The sequence below is a fragment of the Marmota monax genome, unplaced genomic scaffold, assembly GCF_021218885.2.
Source record: "Marmota monax isolate L192 unplaced genomic scaffold, Marmota_monax_Labrador192_F-V1.1 WCK01_AAM20220418_F8-fsc00010, whole genome shotgun sequence".
Lineage (NCBI taxonomy): Eukaryota > Metazoa > Chordata > Mammalia > Rodentia > Sciuridae > Marmota > Marmota monax.
The window spans coordinates 4,418,697-4,442,919 of NW_026692321.1; the positions used below are offsets into that span (position 1 = coordinate 4,418,697).

The 24,223-nt window shown below is 53.4% G+C and overlaps 1 protein-coding gene across 6 annotated transcripts in view; it reads left to right on the top strand.

The window, feature by feature from the left end:
• The window catches only part of Asap2 (ArfGAP with SH3 domain, ankyrin repeat and PH domain 2), a 151,866-nt gene that overhangs the window by 21,782 nt on the left and 105,861 nt on the right, over positions 1-24,223 (top strand). Inside the window, exon 1 of one of the 6 annotated variants that reach the window (XM_058578351.1) lies at positions 1,802-1,941. The exons of 4 other annotated variants lie outside the window; for them this stretch is intronic. In XM_058578351.1, coding sequence (XP_058434334.1) covers positions 1,855-1,941 — 87 coding nt within the window. In that variant the 5' untranslated portion in view covers positions 1,802-1,854. Of the gene's footprint in view, positions 1-1,801; positions 1,942-8,766; positions 8,830-24,223 lie in introns of those variants that run through there. One more of the 6 variants, XM_058578352.1, reaches the window with a different exon arrangement.

Here is a 24,223-nt window from a genome sequence, read left to right on the forward strand (position 1 = left end):
ATGCCACATTTTCTTTACTCATTCTTCTACTGAAGGGCATCTAGGTTGGTTTCACAGTTTGGCTATTGTGAATTGTGCTGCTATAAACATTGATGTGGCTGTGTCCCTGTAATATGCTGTTTTTAAGTCCTTTGGATATAGATCAAAGAGAGGGATAGTTGGGTCAAATGGTGGTTCCATTCCCAGTTTTCCAAGGAATCTCCGTACTGCTTCCCATATTGGCTACACCATTTTGCAGTCCCACCAGCAGTGTAGGAGTGTGCCTTTCCCCCACATCCTCACCAACACTTATTGTTGTTTTTATTCTTAGTAGCTGCCATTCTGACTGGAGTGAGATGAAATCAGTAGTTTTGATTTTCATTTCTCTAATTGCTAGAGATGTTGAACATTTTTCATATAGTTGTTGATTGATTGTATATCACCTTCTGAGAGGTGTCTGTTCAGTTCCTTGGCCCATTTATTGATTGGGTTATTTGTTTTTTTGGCGTTTAGCTTTTTGAGTCCTTTACATACCCTAGAGATTAGTGCTCTGTGTGATGCGCAGGGGGTAAACATTTGCTCCCAAGCTGTAGGCTCTCCATTCACCTCACTGACGGTTTCTTTTGCTGAGAAGAAGATTTTGAGCTGAGGAAATCACTTGTAGTGACTGACTCCCCAGGGGGCAGGCCTGTAGCTGTCTGGAACACAGTTTTCCCTGGAGGGAGGACAGGGCAGCCTCTGCTCCTGGACACAGGCCCTGCTGCTGGCCGAGATGCTGACTCGGGCTGCATCTCCTGAGCTGAGAGGTATCTGTTCTCCTGAGCTGCATCTCCTGAGCTGCCTGTAGGTATGAACAAGGAGAGGAAGGTCTTCCCTCTCCCAGGAAGATGTTAGGAAAATGCCGCAGTTCTAACCTGGGGGCCTGACCAGGACCGAAGCGTAGGCGCAGCAGAGTGCTCAGAGGCAGCCAGCTGGGGCAGGCTGTGCTGTCCACACCCAGCACGGGCCACGGGTGTGGGAGGCTCCTGGCTCCCTCCACGGCAGGGCACGGCCGCTTCTTACCTTCTGGCAGCACAAATCCCGCCCCCCCGGCAGGGTGGTGGCCGTGCCTGCTGGGCTGGTTTGTGGTTCTGGGTCGTCACTTTCCCCAAGCCACTTCCTTCCCCTTCTTGTGCCAGTCTGGGCAGGAGGAATTGCTTCTTGCAGTGGCATGGGAGGGAGAGGAAGGCAGTGGTGGGCAGCTCTGTCTGCTGGATCCGTCTCCTTCCTCCCTCCCTGACCAGGACCTTGTCCCCTCCAGGGAGCAGGTGGCGGTTCCGTTGGCTCCCCACTGGGATTCTGGTTCTACCTTCTTTCTCTGACCTCAGTCAAGAGGGACTTGCTCTGGGGCTCCTGTCAGGTCACCTCTCTGTTTGAAGCCCCAGTTTTAGTGAGCGTCTTGTGCGGTGGTGACTGCTTGGGCTTTGAAAAGGTTTGGTTTGTGTTGGGACACAGTACCCGCCACCTGCTTGGTGGATTGCCAGGGAATGCTTGCTCTGTGTTATACACGTGGCCTCTTGAGGCCAGCTCTGCCCAGCCTCCGTTCAGATGCCTGGACACCTGCCCTGGCCACACTGCTGGAGGGCTCTGTCCTTGCTTGTTGGTTTACCAAGAGGCAGGCCGCTGTCCACCATGCCTTTGGGTGTCCCCATGCTCATTATCTGGTTGGAACCCTCCTGCCTCGCCTTCCTCTCCTTTGCACCTGGAGGGTTTGGTGCCTTTCCCAGCCCTGCCTGAGCCTCCCCCAGCTGATGCCCACCCTTTGGGCAGTGGTATCTGGAGCCGCGTGTTGCTTCTCTCATCCCGTGGATTGTTCTGCTGCTTCGGTCTCTTGACATGGCCCTTCTCTCCATTCTACAGCTCAGTTTGGACGGCTGTCATTTGTCACCTGGATTATTCAACAGCCACTGCCCTGGTGCAAAGGTTTGACTCTGAACTCGGCACTCCTGACCTCTGGGCAGTGACCAGACTCTGGCCCCCGGCCCTGCTGATCCCACCCCTGCCCCTCCCAAGCCCTGTCTGTTGGATAACTTCTTTTCTGCTGCTCATCTGCCTGGCTGTCTCCCTTCCTTCTGACCTGCCCTTCCCCTGCCGGCCCCTCCTGCGGCTCCGGCCCTGCCGTTCCCTCACACATAACACCTCCTCACACGGTGCATCATTTACTTGGCATGTTTTTATTTTCTGTCTTGCCTCCATCCTATTGGATCATCAACTTCACGGGGGCCGGGACTTTCACCTCATTGAGTGATGCGTCTCCAGCACCTTGAATTGTGCCTGGCACCCCACACATGCTCCCCACATGTCTGTCAGGGGCATCAAGCTGGCTGGCAAACGCGGCTTGAAAGGCGGGAGTGAAAGGCCGCGTTCATTCCTGGGGGTTGCGTTGTCACTGCTTCTTTGAGACCCCAGGGCCTTGGTCCTAAGAGGACAGCAGTTTAAAAGTTGAGTTGGTGTAGCCCCCTCAAGAACTGAGTCTCAGTCCCATCCTATGCAGAAAGGGTGGCCTTGGCCCCCTGGAGTCAGACGTCCTAGGTTGGACACGTGGCCGGCTGCAGCGCTGTTCCCCATCCGTCACCAGCTGGGCTCCACAGAGTCCTCGTAGCTCCAAGCTGCTGCCATTAGGAGGGGCGGACATGGTGGGCCTGAGCTCATTTCTTCACTGGTGGGACCACAGCAGATTGAGGGCACAGCTCTGAAACAGTGGCTCGTCCGACTGTCATCCAGCGGGGTAGGGAGGCTGACCCAGTGGGTGGCTGCGGTGACAGTGATCGACATCCACGTGACAGCTGACCTGGGGTCGCAGTGCGCCTGCTCTGCCCTCCAGCTTTCCCTGTTCCTAGTACTGTCTTGTGGAAATCTGTCCCCAGTCTCTAAATACAGACTGTGGGGTCACCTTGATCAGAGGCGTTCCTGCTCGCCTGTCTTTTTCTTTGTAGGCCCAGGTAGCTCTGTAGTGTGTATAATTTCTTTTCAGAGGCAGCTTTTTATGAATTCTTCTGGTTTCTGCTTCAGTAACGCTGGTAAGGTGTGAATGGTGGCCTGGGACCAGCATGCTCTGCCCATTTCTCGCAGAGCTGCCGTCCTCCTTCGCTGTGCGGTGAGAAGGGCGTCTCTGGCCCTGAAGCAGCCGGACCTCTGCTCTGACGCTGGCTTTCCCAGCTGATGCCAGTGCGGCTCTGGTCAAGTATGCTCATTTACTTGCTTTTTCTTTCTTTTTCTTTTTGTACTAGTTAAAAAATTTTTAATTAAAAAAATTTTTTTTTTTTTAGTTATAGATGGACACTTTGCCTTTATTTTTATGCGGTGCTGAGGATCGAACCCAGTGCCTCACACATGCTAGGCAAGTGCTCTGCCACTGAGCCCCAACCCCAGCACCCCTAGCCCTATTTTTCATTTTTATTGAGGCAGGATCTCTCTTAAGTTGCTGAGGCTGGACTTTAAGTTGGGATCCTCCTGTCTCAGCCTCCTAGGTAGCTGGGATTACAGATGTGCGCCACCATACCTGATTTCATTTACTTGTGTTTGTTTAACAAACACATATATCATGCTCATTGTGTGCCAGGCATAAGGTGCTCCACAGACGTTAAATGTGTTTAATGTGTGTAGTGTCCTCGTGGGTAGGTGCAGTCACCCTCGAGCTTAGAGAGGAGGCAGTGGACACAGTGGACGTCGCAGAGCTTGACTCCACCTCAGGGTGGTCTTGAGTGCACACTTTTCCATGCCTGACCTCAGGGTGGTCTTGAGTGCACACTTTCCCACACCTGGCCTCCTAAGGCCTCCGGTTGTACAGCATTGGAGCCGGTTCTCAGGCTGCACAGAGACGGGCTCTGTGTGAGAACTCCTAAGAGGACCCGGAAGGGGATCAGCTGGCCCTGTCTCATGGTGTGGGTGCTTGTAGCTGCCTGGCCGAGGGAGGCCAAGGCCATGGTGGTAAGTGGCCTTCCTGGACCCTTGGGGGCAGGAGGAGGAGCAGGGAGCACTGGGGAGGGGATGGCAGGCCCTCTGTGGACGGGGATCCAGCGGGCTGAGTGGTGGACGGAGCTGAGGTGCAGGAGGGTGCATTTGTTGGGTCCAGCTGTTGGACTGTGGGGGCAGGTGGAGTCTGGCGAGCTGGGCTGGCTGCAGGGGGAGGCCAGCAGCCCACTTCCCGCCCTACAGATTCGTAATTAGCTTTCCACGTTGTCTTTTTGTTCTCCCTTCAGAGACTCTCCCACACCTTCCTTCCAGTGGATTTCTAGAAATACCCCGTTCTCCATGACTCACTGGTGGAGCACGTCCTGTTTGGGGAAGTGTGGAGAGGACTTTCAGAGTGGACTGGAGCTGCCCGCGAGTGCTGAGCGTGCAGGGGGAGAGGGCTCTGTGTTCCACTGGCCACTCCCCCCAGCTCCAGAGGCACTGGACGTTTCCACCTGCAGTTTCACCTCCTTGACCGACACATGCCCTCTGGGATTTTCCTCTTGGCGTGAAGGCAGGGAACCATGGATTCTCAGCACCACCTATAAATAAATAAAAATAAAGGTCCATGGACAACTAAAAAATATTAAAAAACCGATAAAATCTGAATACTCCCCATAGTCTAGTTTGTATTGTTTAAAACAAACAAACAAAAAAATGGGGCTTGGAGTTTGACCTGAGTGACAAAGATCACCTCTGAGCCACACAGATGGCCAGTGCTCCATGTACCAGGGCAGCCGTGGTGGAGCAGGGGCCCGGTGCCCAGGACAGAGTGGCTCTGAGACCTAGGAGAGCAGCGAGATGGCTTTGCCTCCCAGGCAGGCCGTGCGTGAGGGAGAACGTGGCCGTCCTTTGGATAGCTCTGATTTGCCCACGGCTTGCTCTTGTTTCAGTCTCATGGTGTCAGCTCCTTCTAGGAGAGGCCGGGTGTTTAAGTCACACTGCTGTGCTTGTCCCTGGTGTAGCCCCAGGCCCTTGGCAGGCTGGGAGGCTCCTGCATTAGGGCCTTGGGGTGTGGAGGGATCCGAGAAGTAACAGGGAGCAGAGGGGGGACTGGAGTCCTGCAAGCACAGGGGAGGGGGAGGTGCTCTGCTGTAGGCCGGCGGGCACCAGGGAAGAGCGGTGTGGACTGGGCTGGGTGGCCAAGTGGCCATTGTGGCCTCACTGTGATGAGGACATTGAAGAAGCAGCCAGCCAGACGCTGCCATGAGAGTGGTACCCCATGACCTTGGTTGGATGTTGAGGCTGGTGAATGGTGTGGGCAGCGGGATTCGGGTGCTCAGTCTGGTCAGCTGAGGGACTCTGGCAAGGTCTGGAGGCATGTTTGATGGTTATGGCGGGGGACGAGGGGTGCTCCTGGCATCTGGGGGGTGGAGGCCAGGAAGGTTGCTGAACATCTTACGGTGCATCTTATGGGGGCCCTTGCCAGGAAGAGTGGCCTTGCCCCAAGGGTCATAGTCCTGAGGTTGGGAGGCCAGGGGTGGGAGGTTGGCAGGTATGGAGGGGGGCTGGGGCCCCAGGGGTCTCCCTGCACCCCAGGTGCTCTCGGGCCTCAGTTTGCTGGTGAAGCAGGGACAGCCTTGGTGGGTCCGAGTTTCTTTTGCTGTTGGGTAGGAGGAAGATGAGGTGGAAATTTTCATTAACCGAAACTTAAAGGTGACCAGGTGCCATGAAGTGTAGGTCCAGGGACGTACCAAGTCCACAGAGGCCTTTGGAGTTGGAGGAGGAGCTCCTGCTGTGTTCGCACCTTTGCCCGCATTACTATTTTCTGCCCTTGAACCTTGCTCTGCGCTGAAGCCAGATGTGCTCTTTTGGGGGGTACATTTGAATATCTTACCTTTGTTATGAAGATGCATTAAATGAAAGCTGCCCTAGTACTGACAGAAGAGCTTGAATTTAATTTACTTCATAAAAATTCTTAATTCAGTGTTTATTAAGAAGACTTTTTACAGGGCTGGGGATATAGCTCAGTTGGTAGGGTGCTTGCCTTGCATGCACTAGGTCCTGGGTTCAAACCCTAGCACCACACACACTTAAAAAAGAAGGTCTTTTACTAGAGAGCTAAATGGAATTTAGATGGGTAAAAATTAAAAAACAAACTCTTGCCCCATTATTGTGCACATATTTGTGTTCTTTGTGTGTATGTATACTGTGTGTGTGTGTGTGCGCATGGGAGACACACAATGTATTTCACCTTTTCTTTTTGAATATTATCCTGTCTTTAGAATTTGGAACTAAGTTTATTTCTATCACAGTTAAAAATTAATTTTTTCCTTGTTTTCCTTTGTCTTTTCCTGTGTCAGGGAAACGGTTTATTTTCTCAGAGGGCGTTGGCTGCTTCTGATTGACTTCTTGATTCATGTTCTCCTAAGCAGAGGAGCTCAGACTTCATCCTGTTGGAGCTGAGGGGGGCCTTCAGAGCCACGGGGACAGGGACAGGGCAAGGTCCCAGTATGAGAAGGATCCCCCAGAGATGGCGCAGGGTTAGGGTGGGGAGATGGGCAGGCGGACAAGGCAGAGGCCAGGCAGGGTCAGCAGGGACGGCTTGGAAAGACCAGCAGAGGAACAAGCCTGACCTTTTGGCCGTGGGGACTGAGGAACGGGTGGGAATCCAGGAAAACCCCCGCCTCGGGCTTGAGTGGGTGGAAGCTTTAGAAAAGGGTAGGAAGTCCTTGTTTGTACATGTTTGATGATTAATGTTGCTTTCAGACTTTTGCTTTTTAAAAGTAAGTGAAATGGAGAAGTTTGAAGGGGGCCCCCGACTCTGGAGGCTGGAAGAGGGGTTTCTCCTTTATGAAGTGCATCGGGGTCTAGAAGGCGCCCGCTGGGTCTCTCAGCTCTCTGGAGGGAGGGCTGGCCTGGGACCACTGCTGGTCAGGTGGAGGACCTTGCGGTCAGCAGGGCCTCAGGTTTCTTCCTTTGGTTGGCAGAACAGTTGTTTTGAGAAAGGCCGGTGAGACGTAGCCGTCCCTTCACATCTTGCACCTGTTCCGAAGGTGTTGCTCTGGGTCTCCTCTGGCTCCGAGGGGTCCTGTGGCCAGCTGTGACTCCCTCCACCCACTGAGTGAGTGGTCAGTGTAGGGCGGAGCCACAGCGCTGCTGGGGTGGACGTGGGCTCTGCTCTACCTGGTGCCGATCCTGGCAGGCTACTTGGTGACCTTGCAGGTGGGTCCGTTTACTGGTTATGTGTATAAATGACAGCTTTAGATTATATACCACTTCTTTGTGTTTGTTCCATTTTTAAAACACTCGCCTCCTTCTGGTCTTCAGTAGAAAGCGGCGTATTATCCTGGGCAAGGCCAGTGGTCTCCTCCTTCTGGAGCCTCCGTTTCCTCATCTGTGGGACCAGAGAGCTAGGCTCGGGGTGCCCCTGGGTATCCGATAGCTTCAGTTCCAACACGCGGGGGTTTGTCAGCTTAAGGCAGAACCTTAATCACGAAATAAGCCAGACGACCTTTACTTGTCCCCGGCTCTAATGGGCTGCAGCCCCCTTCACTTTCTAAAGCAGCGTCCTGATGACAGCTGTGCCACCTCCGTGGAAGCTCGTTGTCCCTCGTACCACCCAGAGTGTCTTTCCCAAGAGCTTTCCTTCCCTAGGGTCTCCCTCCTGGAGCCTATAGCAGAAACCCCGGGTGTGTAGAGAGGGGTGTCCCCGCCTGGCTCCCCACCAGTCTGCTCCTCGGGTGTGTGTTAGCCGCAGGCTCGGTGGCTGTCCCTGCAGGTTCCCTTCTGCTGCGGGTTCGCTGAGGTTTGTCATGAATGGGTGTTTGATTCCGTCAGAGGCTTTTCCTGCAGCGGCCGAGAGGAGCACATGGGCTTCCCCTTTTACCTTGTTGGTGTGTGGATTCGTTTTACTTCTGAGGCTGCGACTGCTCCTTGCCGTGGTGGCCTGTGGGGGAGGCAGGCACAGTTTGTGTCGGGTGTTGGGATCTGAGGGTAGGTGTTGCCACCTCAGTGCAGAGCACAGCCAGAGTGGCCACCGCTGCCACCATGCACTCACCTGCAGGGTGCAGTCTGCCAAGTCGTAATTCTGTCAGAAAGTGTGTGTGTGTGTGTGTGTGTGTGTGAGAGAGAGAGAGAGAGAGAGAGAGAGAGAGAGAGAGGAGAGAGCGAGTGCACACCAGCCCTTCTGCAGCTTACCATGTGCCAGACGCGGGTGTGGCGGAGCAATCCCATCATAGCCCAGGGCTGTAGGTACCATTTCCCTTATTTTATAAATGAGGAAATGGAGGCTCTGTTTCTTAGAAGGAAGGAGAAGTGAATTCCATCTCCCCAGACGTTACTGAGCGCTGTTTATGCCAGCCACTCTCCATAGTGACGTCCTCGTTTCCACAGAAGATGCTGATGGAGGTTGAGGGACTTTTCCAAGCCCTCAGAGCCCCAAGAAGCAGGTCTTGTGTTCCTTTCCCTTGGGTGCTGCTGACTGGTGGCTTGTGGAAAGGAATGGAGTCGGGGTGGAAAAGCAGACAATATCCTAGAACAGCACAATCCAGGTCTTCACAGGAGGCCTTACAGACTTACTTAAATGTCAGAATAAGTGCAAAGTCACATTCCAAAGCAAAAACATGAGCTCATGTGTTTATATTTCAAGGCAACAGTTTTTCTGAATTCAACAATGACCAGGAAGATATTTCATTGATATTAAGTAATAATGGTGCAGAATCTTGGTTGATGCATGTAAAACATTAATTCTTTGTTTCTCTGTTTTCAGGGAGAGGTTTTCTGGTCAGTCATTGTCCTTTTCTGTGTGCCCAGCAATGGTGTGATACTGAGTTCCTCATAAACTTACTGAGTCCAGTGTTTACATACATACACGAAAATGAAGCTGATTTAGTGCTCATGCCTCTGAGAATAAAGGTACTGTAGTTTTCCTTTTGCAGAAATGTATATTTTCAGTGTAGTCAACATTCACTAAGCAACTACTCTGTACAAGACATTCTGCTAAATCCAGGAGAGGGAGGCAGAGGAAAGGAGTGGCATTTTGATCTGGGCCTCAAAGGATGCATCCAGTAGGCAAAAAGAGGACTCGGGGCGCCTGGCAGCAGAGGGGTCCCTGGTTGAATGTGTTAGGGTCCACGTAGTTTGTTTAGGAGAGTGTATTGGATAGGACAAGGACTTTGTCATTGGAGAGGCACTTGTGAATTTCACGCCTGGGTCGACCGTTCGGTGGCTCTATGCTCCTGGGCGTGTGTTGGCCCCTTTTAGTTTAATCTTTTCATATGGACAAAGGAGGTGACGTGTACTTCAGGCGCTCACTGTATGTGCCTATCTTAGCAGTGAGGCTGCAGGTCTGTGCTCTGTGCTTGAGTGAACCTGATGTGGGCCAGGCAGTGAGCGTAGGTGTTCTTTGGATTATAGTCGTCTGGCATGTGCTTTGGTGGCTCAAAGATAGAGTCTGGCCTGGACTGCAGAAGTACAGGTTCAGTTCCTTGCCGAGACACCAGTTGCTCTCCTAGCCCCTCGCCCAGGGCTGTCACAGTGGTTGTGCTGGGTGACCGTTGAATAAGTGCACCAAGGTTTATGGCCATCTCTGGGGTCGCACCTTGGGGAACAACCCTGCCAGTTGAGTTGGCCAGCTCTCTGCAGCAGGGTGTCCAGCCTGATGGAGATGGTTCTCGGTGTGCCTTCAGCCTGGCAGATTGAACATACGGTATAGTGCTTGAGTCTGTGTTCCTAAGGTGTAGGGGAGAACAGTGGTGGCCAGATAGGTAACTGAGAGTGTGATCCCAAAGCCTGTGCCCAGCTCCTTTTCATACCAGGAAAGACTCTTAGGCTGATCTCCCCTTTACCACCTTTCCTGGTTTCTTCTGCTGCTCCAATTTTTCTCCCTTTCCCTTCCTTCTTTATGGAGGAACCTTGCCCTCACTGGAGGGTGTGATGTTGGGAAGTCGGTTTTGATGGTATGATGATTGATGGGTGAGGCTGATACATAGGTATAAGATCTTGGGGTGCATTAGCTCCTGCTTCAATGTAAAGGCCCATAACAAACAACACAGAACAGATTTTTTGTTATTAAGAAAAGAGGTGGGGCTGGGATTGGGGCTCTGTGGCCGAGCGTTTGGCTCGCATATGTGAGGCACTGGGTTCAATCCTCAGCACCACGTAAGAATGAATGAATGACTGAGTAAATGAATAAATGAATGAATGAATAAATGTATTGTCTCTATCTACAACTAAAAATGTATTAATAATAAAAAGAGAGGTGTAAGCAGCTTTGTGTGCTTGCTTTATTTTGGGCTACCCTGAACGATGGCTTGAAGTATTATTGAGAGAAGAAAGTGTGTGGATTGACAAAAGCATATACTTCAGTTTCCAAGAATAGAAATGCTTTGCCCTGGTGAACCTTGAAGTTTTTGCACATTTTTTGTCCACAAATTATAATCACTGTTGGTTTAGGAGCTCAGATGGAAAGTGTGACTAAATCGGAGAAGTTACTCTGAAAAAAAAAACGACGTTTTGTTTAGAAGCATCTGCTTGCTCTATGTCATACAGATGAGCCTAATTAAAATTCTTCTTAGATCTAGGTTGGTGCAAGATCAAAGATGACTGTTTTCAGGAGGCGGGGAATGGGGATTGAGGTGGCTGTCCCACTTGGAGAAGCTGAAGCTTGTTTGGCTTTACCCAGATTAAGCGGAGGCGGAATTGGAGTGTAGGTAGGCCACTCTGGGGCGCACTCAACTCGTCCGCTGTTCATTCATCCTTTCGTTGCTTCTGCTCCTAGCAATCTGGTCACTTATTACGCTAGTTGCCAGGATTCTAGATGTGTGCCTCCTAGGGCCCACCGTCTAGTTGTGAGGGACAGAGACGAGTAATTATTAGGGAATAGATAGTGTGGTCAAATGGTCAGCAAATCGAGTCCTTCCGAAGATGACAAGTAGGGTGTGTGTTTGTGTGTGTGTGTGTTGGTTTTTATGAAGCAAATACATGACGTTTTCTTTGGGGAATTAGTGGAAAAAATCCTTTTATATAAACACATCATCAAAGTAATTGGGATGTATTCCGACCTTTACACGTAGAGTACTTTAAGGAGCCATTCATATTGGGATTGGGCGGGAATGCTTGCTTGGGAAGAGGAGGTGGATGTTAATCTGCAGGGGCAGCGTGGGCTCTGCAAATGCGCGGATGAAGTTCCAGGTTGTGTGACGTGGACAGAACAGACCTGCGGCGAGAATACACAGCTGGGGAGAACTTGAGGGGCCCACTTAAGCCCTTCCAGACGCCTCAGTGGCCTTGGTATTTGCTGGGTCAAGGGACAGAATCGCGCACTTGGACTCTGTGGTGGTGCTGGTGTCAGTGATGCCCAGTGACCGTGATCTGAACACCAGGTGCCCTGGAGCGCTTACAGGAAGAGTAGGCCCTGGATGGAGTGTGTTTTTTCAGTGTGATGCGGGTGTGTGATGTGGAGGCAGACGTTTTCAGGAGCTCCTCCACTAAGTCACCTTTAAGACGTGGTTTAGACTTGCTTGTTTTACAGGGTCACATGACGATGGTGCATTTAGCCAGCGTCTGTGAACCCTGAGCCACACACAGCACGATCATGCAGGCCTGTGTTTGGTGTGTGGCCCCAGGCAAAGCCCTTTGTTACCCATCCTGCAGGATTGTTGGGAGAACTCAAAGACAAGATGCGTGTGAGCTACACTGGGTGTCCCTTCAAGTTGATGATGTTATTATTGGGGTTTCCAGGAACAGTGGTTGGTTGTGGATGGAGAGCCCCGAGCTCCTCCCGTGTGAGATCTTCTGGCCTGAGAAAGACTGCTGCAGCCCGGTGATTTACTCTCTGCTTCCTGGGGCCATTCACAGTGCTGGGTGTGGAGTGTTCTGTGAAAACAGGCCATAAAATGTTTGTCACATTTATTTTTGGTCATTTCTCAACGTGATGACAGTTCTCCATAACCTCCATTTAGCTTCCACGTCTGTTTGCCTACATGTCACCTCCCTGTCCCGCACAGCACTGCTCTTGGGTTCATCCTTCAGTCAGCGACTCCCTCCTGGGTGCCGGTGTTAGCTGGTGAACAAGCCTGCAGAAGTCCCACCTCGGCCTTGGGACGCTGCTGTCCCTGCTCCCTCCGATCCTCTCTGACGTTGTGGGCCACACATTGTCCGCTCATTGTCTGTCCTCAGGAATGGCACTTCATGCTCCTCAAAGACAGACTTTGTTTAGTCTGCCTCACGATCCCCAGTGCCTGGGACGTAGCTGGTTTGCAGTTGTCATTTTCTTTTGGTTGTTGTGGGGTCCCAGCTGCAGGAACATGGGGCCCTATGTTTTATTATGTAATAATCAAAACCTTAAAATGAGCATGCAGAGGGGGCGTGGGTGGTTCTTTAAGTGTGAAAGGACAGAGGGTGACCTGGGATGAGGAAGAGTGCAGGGTTGGGTGGCATGAGCCCTGATTTGGCGGCCGTGGCTTTGCGCCTGGTAAGCCTGCTTGAGGGTAAATCTTGATTATCTGGGAGTAAAAAAATGGATGGGATTCTTTGTAAGGTCTCTTCAAAGCCATGCTAGACATTTAAAATAGGAGACTTAACCAGCTTGGGACTTGACTAACTTCTCATTCAGCACGCGCTACCTGAGCGCGTGAACCTGTGTGAGGTTTCAATCATTCAGCCGTACTAGGGTTTCCTCCTGGGTCCAGAATACAAAGAGCTGAGAAATGTTGGCATTCCAGCTGTCTCCGCCAGTGCAGCTTGCCTTCCTCGCTTTCCCTCTTGATCCTCTCGGCCCTTGTCTGCGTCCAAATCCGTCAGCCCATGCTGGCTCCCCGGGCGTGGAGAGGCTTGCCCCTGGGAAGCTAATGGCTTCCCCACGAGGCTGCCTACCCGTGTGTGCAGGAAAATTGTCCAGAAATATTTTTAATCGAGGGGAAGGATCATCTGGCTGACAGCAGTCTCTATTCATGAGCTCTGAGGCACAAGCTGCATGGGTCTGGTGCTGGGGGCGCGGCCGCTGGAGAGCCTGACGGGGATGAACTCTGCTCCTCAGTCAAGGAGACGGACTTGCCCGTCACCAGGGAGGCCGCCATCTTGGACTGGCTCCAAATGACCAGATGCCTGGGGAGTCTCAAGACTGTCCACGGCCCGGTCCTCGTTTGTGCGAGGTGAATCGGTTTAGTAGTTTGCCTGCCTGGCACGATATTGGCCGTGGGACCTTCTTACCCCGTGTTCTGCTCTCTGCCCACATCCTAGCTTTTGATTTGAGGGCCTCTGTGGATCTGCTGGTGGCTTCCGTTTGAAAACTTGGTGTGGTCTGGTGGAAGGAGCCTGGGTGGGCTCTGGCGTTCACATTCCAGGGTTCAGGTCCCACCCTGCTGCTTGTGTGTCGATGTGAAAGCTCCTCTGGTCCTCGGATTCCTCATTCTGAAATTTGGGGGTGATACTAAGTCATTAATGAGAAACTGCAGGAAGCCCCAGGCCAGCGCCAGAGGCGAAGTGCAGTGTGTGCGGTGGCTGGGGCTCTTGGGTTTTGCACCTGTGACAGCTCCTGTCCTTGGATGGTCTGTCTTCACTGGATTTCCTGTCCTTTGGGTTTAAAATCTGGTGCTGACCTTGGTGGATCCAGGAAACTGTCACCCTCTGCCCTTATTCCCTGCCCCTCCCCCAAACCTCTTTGGGATATGTCCTCCCAGCTCTTAGGCATAATTATGTTCCACTTGTCCAGGGGTCAGACTCTGCCATCTGGAATGTATTCAGGAACGGGATGTCGACAGAAAGGGCCTCTGAGCTCAGCTGCCCTGGAGTCTTGGCCATCTGACAGGTGGAGGGGGCCCAGCTGACAGCAGTGAGCGACGGCAGGTGCATAGAAGGTGAGCACCCCAGCAGGCCACTGGGCGCCCACACTGACTTCAGCGCCACGTGTGCTCTCATCAGTCCCGAGTGTCGAGGCAGCATTATCTTCAGCATTCTCTGTTGAGTGAAACAGGGAAATGTAAAGTGGGTCTCTCTGGGTTTTCTGATGAAGATGGTTTTTTAAAAGCCACCAGTATTTTGGTGTCATTTCTCCTCAGTAATTAATGTATTTGGAACTCTTCACTTTTCGAGTGTGGGGAAAATGCTAGAATGTAGAGGAGATAATCAGGGTGTTGGACTCACAGTCCAGGGTGTGAATGCATGTGCCTGCTGTCCACTTGTTAGATGGCTGGGTGCAGGTTAGCTTTTTGTGCCTCGGTCTCCTCATCTGTACAGCAGGGATCTCGGCACCTCCCAGGGTTGTCAGGATGAGACTGACTGGTGTAGACGGACAGGTTGTCAGGATGAGCAGATGTGCTGGTTTTTGCTGGCTTGGAAATCCATTCTGCTTCCTGCTGTTGACTGGGCCAGTCACTTCCACGCTTATCTGCCCGTCAGTTAGACTTTCTTAGCCACTGGACATGCACATGTAGGTTGAATGTTTCAGTTAGGTGAGGCATTCTTTTGGGCCAGGAATATCATGTCTTTGAGCCTGGTGTTGGGCAGTGGGGCATGTGGCCCTCCTGTGCATCTGTCACAGAGAATTCTTCATGCCCGGAATCCAGAAAGGCAATCTGTGTTACATAGTGCTATCCTTTGAATTATCTTCATTTCCTTCTCTAAAGCATCTGAGGCCCCTGGAATTCTAGGTCTAGAAGAGATTTACTTGTGGCACCCTCCCGGACAGAGTGCATGTTTTGTGGCAGGACCCCAGGAGGGTCTGAGAGGTTGTCTCTGGGCTAAGGCCACACGTCCGACTGGGGAGCCCTGGGGTTTCTTGGGGCCTGTGTAGTCAACTCCAGTGGCCTTGTTCCTGTGGTCAGTCTTCAGCCTCGGGACGCCACCCCACGAGGACCCAAAGTGTGCGGTGCACCTAGAGTGAACTTGGTCTTGCACCAAAGCCTGTGGCTCAGCCCGGCCCTTAGCCTCTCTGCCTGCCCCGTTCTGCCCTCACCTTCCCAGGGGAGCACCAGTGCTTCCTGTATGGTGACTTTCCTTTCTGTCATGACTGTGGTGTCTGATGGCTTCGTTCCTATAAACTTGAGCCACACACCTGGGCTCGCCTCGTGCTCAGACGGAGAGTAATCGAGGGGATTCCTGAGGTGAGTCCGCACGAGCACTCCCGAGCTTATGGCAGGGATCTTGCTGAGGTCATAGGGATGATTCCTGGGAAGGAAATGACAAGCCGACTTGTCACGTGGACTGCAAGTCTGTGCCTTCACAGGGTGGGGCAGCTCAAGTGGTGGGTGGAGGACGGGAGGGTCACAGCGATGGCTGGCACCTGTGTGGGCTGTGTGGTTCCCGTGCCGGCAGGCCTTACGAGGCTGGCCCGGGGCGTTGGATGCACTGCCACTTTGTCTTGCCGTCGCTTTCAGTTTCCAGGCTTTTGTTTGGGGCTGGTGCAGCTGAGGTCCCATGAGAAGGGTGCAGGAATGTCCGGCTGTCATCTCTGACCCATCAAAAGACCCCATGCTAGGGTGGAAGGAGGGTGAGATGTGGGTTTGCATCTCTTCCTATCTGTACCATTTTTATTTGGAAGATTTACTTGTTTTCTTAAGCCTCATTACACAGTTTGTAGAACTCCGAGTCTCTTGTGTGACTTTAGACGTGGGAATAGACAGCATGGGACGTTCTGGCAGGGATTGGGGCCCTGGACTGTAGTCACCTGACAAACTTTGGAGGTATAGAATTTTCCATTCTACTCTGGGTGCAAAGAGGTGGAAGAACCCATCTTCTGGCCCCCAGGGGGAAACAGGGCCATGGTCTTTCATTTAAGCTCAGGCTACACACAGGTGTTGCATGTGGGTAAACAGCGAGTGCCCAGAGAAGGACAGGTGACGAGCTGTGGGCTCAGGAACTCTAAGTCAACCGAGATGGAGTGAAGGTGCCTTGGCCTCTGGCATGTTGCAGTCTCCCTGTTCAGCTTCTGGAGGAGAAGGGACCATCGAGATGAAATTCAGGGCAGCCACCGTGGTTGGTAGGGACACAGAAGCACCAGACAGGCCCTAACCTCGGGGAATCTACAGCATCAAACTCCAGACAGGGGAGCAGAGGACGTGTGGTTTTAAACAGGTGTGACCTGAGCACGGGCGGGGGCCTCTTGGAGGAAGAGATGTTGGGAGGGTCTTGAGGGTTTGGAGGGTTTGGATTGGAGACAGGTTGGAAGTGAGAAAACGCGCACCGAGCGTGGAGACCAAGGACACTTTAGGGACACAGCTGAGAGGCCTAGAGTACGGAGGGGCTGCACAGAGTTGGAAGTGGGGATGGGGTCCAGAGTGTGGTTGTCACAGGAGTTTCCTGCTGTGAGCAGAGTGGCCTGTGGCTCCTCTCAGTCACTCATTTTATGGAGAAGGGGGCCGAGGCTGCTCTGAGCACCGCCACCCACGTCCCCACTCTCTGCACTCTGTTTGGCACTTGACTCCACAGCGTCTGCTTCTGGATCTCTGTCCTCCAGTGGGTGCTGAAACCGCGGGCACTGGGCTGGGTCTGGCTTGCCGCACGGGCCTGCGCACCAGGGTGTGATGGAGGGAGACGCCTGAAGGAGCGCAGCCCGTGCCCTTCGTCCAGGGAACGGGTTTTGCGTGTGGTGACTGCAGACACCGTGTGCATGTTCTTCACGAAGATGCGCGGCCTCGTCTGATTTTCCCTTTTCCTCCAACCTGGCTGGGCGGGGGCTGGGACTTGGTGAGACAGCGGGGCGGGCGGGGTGGGGGGGACACGACTAACCTTGCTGGATTCATGTCTCTGCCGCCCTTCAGTCTCCTGAAGGGCAGGGTTGGGAGGTTCGTCTGGCAGATGGAGATGAATGACGTGGAGGAAAGTGGCTGTGTCCGGGAGATACTAAAGCTGCCTGTCATTGAGGGAACTGGCATTGGGAAGGGCACTTGGGAGTTCACTGGCTGCGGTGGACGGGACCAGGGATGGCCTGAGGTGGGAAGTGTGTGCCAGCCTTACTCAGTTTGCCCTTAAAAAAATTCTTTTCTGAGACGCATCTGTAGCTCATTGAGTTCCTGTCACCAGTCCTTGTGTACTAAATCAGATGTGCTCGGGACAGAGGGTTAGTTGCCACATGTTTTTCCTCTGGGAAACTCTGGGAGTGGCGTTCCTGCCACATCCAGCCTGCAGATGGTGACAAGTGTACTTTGGGGGGGAGGGAGCCCGTGGGGCCAGGCAGGGCTGGCCGGTGGCCAAGGCCCCTCTGGTGGACCGGCACCAGGGCTGAGGTGACTGAGCAGATGACAGCTGGAGTTCATTGATGGCTCTGGGCAGGCAGCGGAAGTCCTTTTAAAGGCCCTTGGTCGACACTTCCTATGTAGGTGCGTGCGGACAGTGCAGGCCCAACCCAGCCCCGTGCCAGGGGTCTCGACTCCCTCTGCTTCGCTCCAGCCCTTGCTCCTGAGCGTCCACCTGTGCGGGACGCCAGCCCATCCTGAAGACCCCAAGAAACAAAAGTCATGGGGGTTTTTTTGTTTATAAAGTATTTTAAAAATCGGCTCAATTGAGGTGTGCTCTACTTGCAATGACGCTTGCGAGTTTTAGTGTGCGTTCGCTGGGTGCATCATCCTGTCTCATTTGTCACAATGTAGTAGAGGGTGAGGTCAGAACTGCCCTCCTGCCCCTCTGTAGCTGGCTGCCTGCTCCCACCTGGCAGTCGCCCTCCGCTGCCTTGGCAGGCTCGCCGTCTTTAGGATTTCACATATATCCTTACCCACTCACTTTAGGATTTCATAGCACGTGTGTACGACTTCGTTCCCCCAGCCAGGTGCCCTGTGGAGCCGTCCGCCTGACTTGCATATGTTCTTATTGCTGGACACTATTCTAGCAGACATTAGGTCGGGTATCTAACAGGACCCTCATGTCTTCTAATCAGTTCCTTAAGTGCTGGGCTTCCCAGGTTTTGGCTGTCATGAATAAAGCTGCTGTGAGTGTTGAGTGCAAGTCTTTGTATCGATAGACGTTATATTTGAACTTGGGCAAGTACCTAGGAGTGGGGTGGCTGGGTGGTACCCCGAGTGTGTGAACCCCAGGAGATACTGTCATCTGGTTTCTAAAGGACCAGTTTTCATTTCACTACCAAAGTCATCAGAGCTCCAGCTCCCTCACACCCCGCCCACAGCTGGTATGGTCGGCCACCCCGCCATCTTGGTGGGTGCCGTGGTGTCTCACTGGGGATGACATACATTGCCCTTATGACGTGATGTCCAGCATCTTCTCATGTTTTCCTTGGCCTTCAGACATTTCTTTGATGTCCATTCCTACACCATGGAAGAGGCTTTTGATCTCATGAAAATCATCACAGGAGTGGAGATCTAATGTGTCGAGTGACTCTCACTGGAAAGGGCTGTCCAGAGAGGTTCAACATTGAAGTGACAGTAGTCTGAACTGAGATTTTGAAAGGCAAACTTTGTTATAAAAGAAGTTTAAAGAATCCATAGCCTGCAATTGATTTTAAAAAATTCCTCTGTAAACCAGGCACACTGTATGCCTGAAATCCCAGTGTTTCTGGAGACTGAGGAGGAGGAGCAAGAGTTCAAAGCCAGCCTCAGAAACTTAGTGAGACCCTGTCTCAAAACTAAAAAAAGGGCTGGGGAGGTGGCCCAGTGGTTAAGTGCCATGTGTTTGATCCCTTGGTGCCCCAGAACAATCAAACCCGCCCATGTCGGGCTTTCTGGATGTGGCCTCATGTTGTCTTGGGGGGTGTTCAGTATAATGTAAGTGAACATGAGCTGAAAGAAGCACATGGTCCTGCGCGTTGGTGGCCTTTGATTTGGCAGGTGGTGTCATTAAGGATTTCAAAGTCCACTTGTGCGGAGGTGAAGGGACTTGCCCGGGATGATGCGGAAAACTCGGGGTAGGACTAATGCAGCCCCCGAGGGAGGCTCTCACGGCTTTCTTCCTCATCTTTCGTATTTCCAACAATTGTTAAAAAGTTTTCAAAAAAGACTTAGACTCTGAGGCATGTGCCCCGCAGCAGCGAGATGATGGCCCCTCTGCATTCTGAACCTCCACGAGCCACGCTGTGGGGGGCGAGGCCTTCAGATTTATTTGCTCGCCTGCTGGCAGCACAGTGGGAGCTGGGGACGAAGGGACTGGAGTTCTCGAAGCTCATGGCCTGGGGTTGGTTGCTCTAGAGGTTCAGCTCCAGAGTTAGATCGCCTTTAGTGCCTGGTTGGTACAGACCTGAGTTTGTAGAAGGGCCAGTGTGAACCGCAGTCTGCCCAGGCTGATGTAGTCAGAGGTGCAGGGAAAGGCTGTTCTAGGGTCTCCTGCAAAAGAGCAAGTTATGCTGGTGGCCCAATTAATTCACTATCTGAGGGCCGACTCTGTTTCACGCCTGGCTCTGGGATGATGAGGACAAGCACGTTAGCCTTCAGTGGGCACCAAATGTTGAATCAGCGTGTAGCTCGTGTGCCCTGCCCGCAGTGAAAGGTCAGCAGTGTGGCAGAGCCAGCTGTACGTGGAGAATCACTGTGGAACGTGTCTTGCCGTCATAATGTGCCCGCCGCCTGACCGTCCCTGTGAGCGTCAGTGCTGCTTGGAGATGAGCACTGCAGGGACTTGTAGGGTGATATTAGTGGTAGAGAGTTGGGATGAATTTCTTACTATTTCAGAGCTTTTTGCTTGTGTTTCCATAAAGGGATGTCTGTGACCATCTGTTTCTGTTTATTTGTGCAAATCAGAATGGTCCCTGTGAGTCCACTGAAATAAAAGCGCAGGCCGCTGAGGTCCGTGCGGCCAATCCCAGGTGAACAGAAGCAGCCCCGCGTTCTCACCCATGAGCTGGGAGGAGGTGCTGTTCCCATTTGAACAGTCTCATTTCAGAAATACGAGACCTTTTAATCCATTTCACACAGAGGACTTGGCTCCAGGAAAACACTGGCTGAATGAAGCCAGCAGGGCTGTCTGCGGCCGTCTGTCCTGTTCCTTCTCAGCCCTCAATCCTGTCCATCCTGAGCTACTGCAGCCCGAGTGCTGGGAGGGGCCAGCACAGCCCCCTGGCCTGACTCATTTGACCTCCCTGCCTGGAGCACCTCTGGCTGGCCCTGCTAACAGCTGGTCCCTTTGTTCAGGATGTGACCACTGCACTACTGACTCCAGGGGGTCTTCCCTGAGCAGAGCCTGTCACAGGCCTGTTTGGTGGCAACTGGGGAGCAATAGTGTGGGACTCCATTCATCCCCCCCCCCACATTCCACATTCCTGGAGTATTGCAGGTCACAGAAGGGGAGACTTGGTCCCTGCCCTGAAAGGAGCCCATTGTCTTGTCCTTGTCCTCCAGGGCTCAGTTGATGAGAAGTCTCAGTTGCCCTGGGAGACTGTCAGTCTCTGAAAGCAGGGACTGCGTCCCAGGGACCTCCAGTAGAGCACGTGGACTGGCCGCAGGTTTTTAAAAACTGGCCCTTTCCTAGGAGGAACATGGCTTTGTTTCCTTGGTGTGTTGTTTCTTGACTTAATAGTGGTTTACCCGGCGCAGATGAAGGAAATGGCGCGCGTGTCGGGCCAGGTGGGCGTGAGCAGGAGTTTGAGCTGAGGAGAATGCAGGGCATCCTGGTTGTCTGTGGCTTGGAGATCTGTGCCTCGGTTCCTGTGTTGCTGTGAGAGTGCTGTCTGTGTCCCCTGCCCGTGTTGGGGTCCTGAGGGACAGCATGTGTCTGAGCGTGGTGCTGGCGGAAGCTCGTCACTCACCTGCTTGTGCTGCGAGTGTGTCTGCACCCTGACTTGCGTAAGCTGTGCTCGCACACTTCACTTCTGCCCATCTGTTTTGAGAAATCCAGGCCAGGGAATGCAGGGGATTCTTAGGCATTCCTTCCTGTCATTACCAGCTATTTATTTTTACAATTGAAACGGGTTCATAGTCCTTGTGCACAGTAGTAAGAGCTAATCACTTACTGATTTTTTTGTTTGTTTTTGTGAAGACTTTCAGGCTTGGTTTCTTCAAGAAAAAGGATCTGTTACCTCACGTATATTTGAATAGAGTTGTACTATTTCCTCCTTGAAACTATGACTAAAGTGCAAACTTGTAAAGACAGGAGTTCGACAGAATTTTACATCCATAACCTCAGAGGACAAATGACTTGTCTAAGGCCACCACAGGAATAGGTGACAACCAGTGGTGCCCAGCATAAACCACTGTTGTGGTCCCTGTGACAAGTGGAAGCCCACCCGTCTGGCCGAGTGGCTTGGCCGGCAGCACCTGGTGAGCGGTAGCTCCCTCCGGCTGGGTGGGGAGTTGGACCTTCTAAGCAGGCAGCATCGCAGTCTGAGAAACAGACTGTCCTCACTTGGCGTTTCCCATCTTGTCTTCATCGTTACCTCTCTTCCCTTCGCCCGTGAAGCCATCGCACAGCAGCATTAAGCACAGCCTGTTTGGGGGACTCTGCCCTTTGGGGCCAGCAGACCCCTCTCCTGTGCCTGCTGACTGTGCCTGCTGACTGTGCCTGAGCCCCACACCCTTGAGTGATGTCCCCATGGCATGCTCTCTGGGAGTGCAGTGTGCATCCTGTTGGGGACCCCGTGCCTCTCCATGGTGTCTGTAGGCCTGAGTGTCCCCTTAGCCAGGGGGTGTCCTCTGTGCAGGTGGGAGGCTTGGCCTCCTCCCTCGCTTGATGCAGCCTGGGAGCCTTCCCTCTTGCTCTCCTAGCTGGGCCTCCAGTTTTCTTTTCATTGGATGGAAAACAGAGAAAGAAAGAACAACAGACAGGCTGAAGCTGTTCCTCAGGAGAGACGCTGGTCCTCGGCTGTTGCAAGCCGGCATCTCCTGCTGCCCCTTGCAGCACAGCCAGGAGCCGCCCCTGCCCATTGTGCGCCTCCTGCCCTCACCTTGGCTCCCGCTGGCCTTGTTCATTTGGACTCCCCTCAGCCTCGACTCTTGTCCCTGGCAGGTGCTGTCTGAGGGCACAGTGACCTTCATCCGACGTCTTGAGGAAAACAACAAGCAGGCCTTCTGCACCTCTTGAGGGTCCCTCACTCTGTGCCCACCCTGTGGCTGGGCCACCGTCAGAAGTGCAGCCCCAGGGGCCCCTTCTTTCTAGGACGGGGATGTGGCCCTTAGTGAGCTGTTTCTTCAGAGGTTTCTTCCCATGAGTGCTCCTGAGGCCCTGGTGGGGCAGCCTGCACGTGTGGGGCTGGAGGCTGGAGGCTGGAGGCTGATGCTACCTTCCCGCACACCTCCTGTGCTCCCTTGCACCCTGGGAGGGGCCAGGCTCACCTCCCTTCTGGAGTGGGCCACTGTCAGGCAGCCCGGTTGCTGTGCCCTGGGACACTTTGCTGTTGTCCGGGCTTCTAGCAGTCCCATCTGCAGTATTTATTATTGCCCCCTTTTAGGGATTTGGAAATTGAGGCCCAGGAGATCAAGAAATGGGTGTGTGGAGATGTGGGAGAGGAAGTGGGACTGTCTGCAGGCCTGCGGTCCCTTCTTGTTCAAGTGGCTCCCACAGTGAGCAGGTCTGAGATGAAGAGAGATGCAGAATGGGTTGTCTGGTGCAGGAAGGGGGCCTGGGTGGCTCCCTCACACTGCGGTCCTCCCTCCCCCACTCATCTCCCCATGTCCATCGTGGCACTATTTGAATTGGAGAGAAAGGTTCCTGCTTGGAGCTGAGATTGGGGGTGGAGGGCTGTGGACAGAGCCAGCTGGGGACTTCCATGTGGTAGAGCGGGAGAGGACACACGATCACCCAGTGCTTTAATAGGCCCCCGAGTCTCATTGGCACCCTCACCTCCTTGTTTCAGGAATGATCGCTGCTACAGACGGCTTGGCTTGCTGTGGGGCTCAGCCAGTCTGGGGTTCCTTCTTGCTCTCCTCCCTCCCCATTCCGGCTCTCCCCACACCCTGCCTTTTGCTCTACCACAGGGGAGTGAGGCCAGGTCTTTTGGGTGATAAATAGGAACTCAGAGGCGGAAAGCTTAGACATGGCACGACCAAAGAGAGTGGAAACTGACACCACCCAACCCAAAAAGCCTAGGAGTAGACCTTATACCCTGAGGATGTATGCAAATCAGGACCCCTGCCCCCTCTTACCCACTCCGCTGGCTCTTGGGGAGGTTCTGAGACACAGGAATGGTTTCCCAAGCTGGTCTGGGGTGTGCCTGTGCTTCTGGTGACTGGCAGATGTCAGCAGGCTGGGTGCCATTACATGCCGTTAGGCAGCCCATTTCCCGCCAGGGCGACTGCAGTGGCCAGAGTGATGCCCTGAGCACTTTCTTGGTGAAAGGGGTGGACAGCACTCTTGGCACAGAAGTGGAGCTTCGTATGGCATTAGTTCTGGGCGGGTTAGTGGGAAGGAGTTTAAAGGAAGCGTGGGAGGATGGGGGGATGGAGAGGGAGTAGCCCCCAGACGCTGGAGAAAGCAGCAGCAGAGTCAAGTGGGTGGTGCCGAGTTCCCTGGCAGTGGAAGCAGAACTGCTAGGAGACGGGCGTGGGGAGCGGGGAGCGTTCTGGAAGCTGCCCGCCGCCTTCTTCCACTTGCTGGAGCTCTCCTACCTCTGATCAGTCCAACACCAAACACATGACCTTGGGCAACACAATGCCTTGGCCTCGGGTCGGGGAAGTGGACGGTGACTCTGCAGCCTTCGGAATGTGCGTGAGGTGGTGGACCTGGCTGCTGTGGGAGCCTCTGTTGCTGAATGGTGCTTGGGGTTGGGCTTGACTACCCCTGCTGCTGTCATTGTAACGTAGAGGTGTCTTTTCAGGTGCCAAGACAGCGCATCCCGAGTGGCACTGTAGGTGTGTTGTTCCGGGGAGCACCTGGAGGCCTTGGGGGCCCGCCTCCCCTCCTCCCTGCCCTTCGCACTGGGGCTCCCACTCCGCTTCTTTAGCCCTAAATGTTAAAGGACAAGGGACGCCCCTCCTCCTGGCTGGCCCTGAGCACTCTGCCCTGCCACCTGCCCTCTGACCTTTGTGGGCATGAGCCCAGAGGCTCTCGGTTCTTTCAGGCTTTATTCACTACCATGACCAGGCCTGGGAAGTACAGGGAAGGGTGTGTTCCTAACAGCGACCTTCATGGCCACAGCATGTCCCTGTCCCTCTGAGAGCAGAGCTCACTAAGCACTGACAGCCAGTGAGTGCCGACTGTATGCTGGACCCTGTACATATGTGGGTGATCTTATCCCATGAAGCAGGCATTGTTCCCGATTTTCAGAAGAAGAAGCTGAGGTCAGTGAGGTGAGGTTATTTCAGGGGTCGCCCAGCTAGTGAGCAGGGCCGTCCAGCTGAACCTAAAACCAGGGGTTTGTGACCCAGCCCTCTCAGAGCCACCAGCTCTGCCTTTCTCCATTCTTAATGCATTTGTTGCTTGAGACCTCTGGGTACAG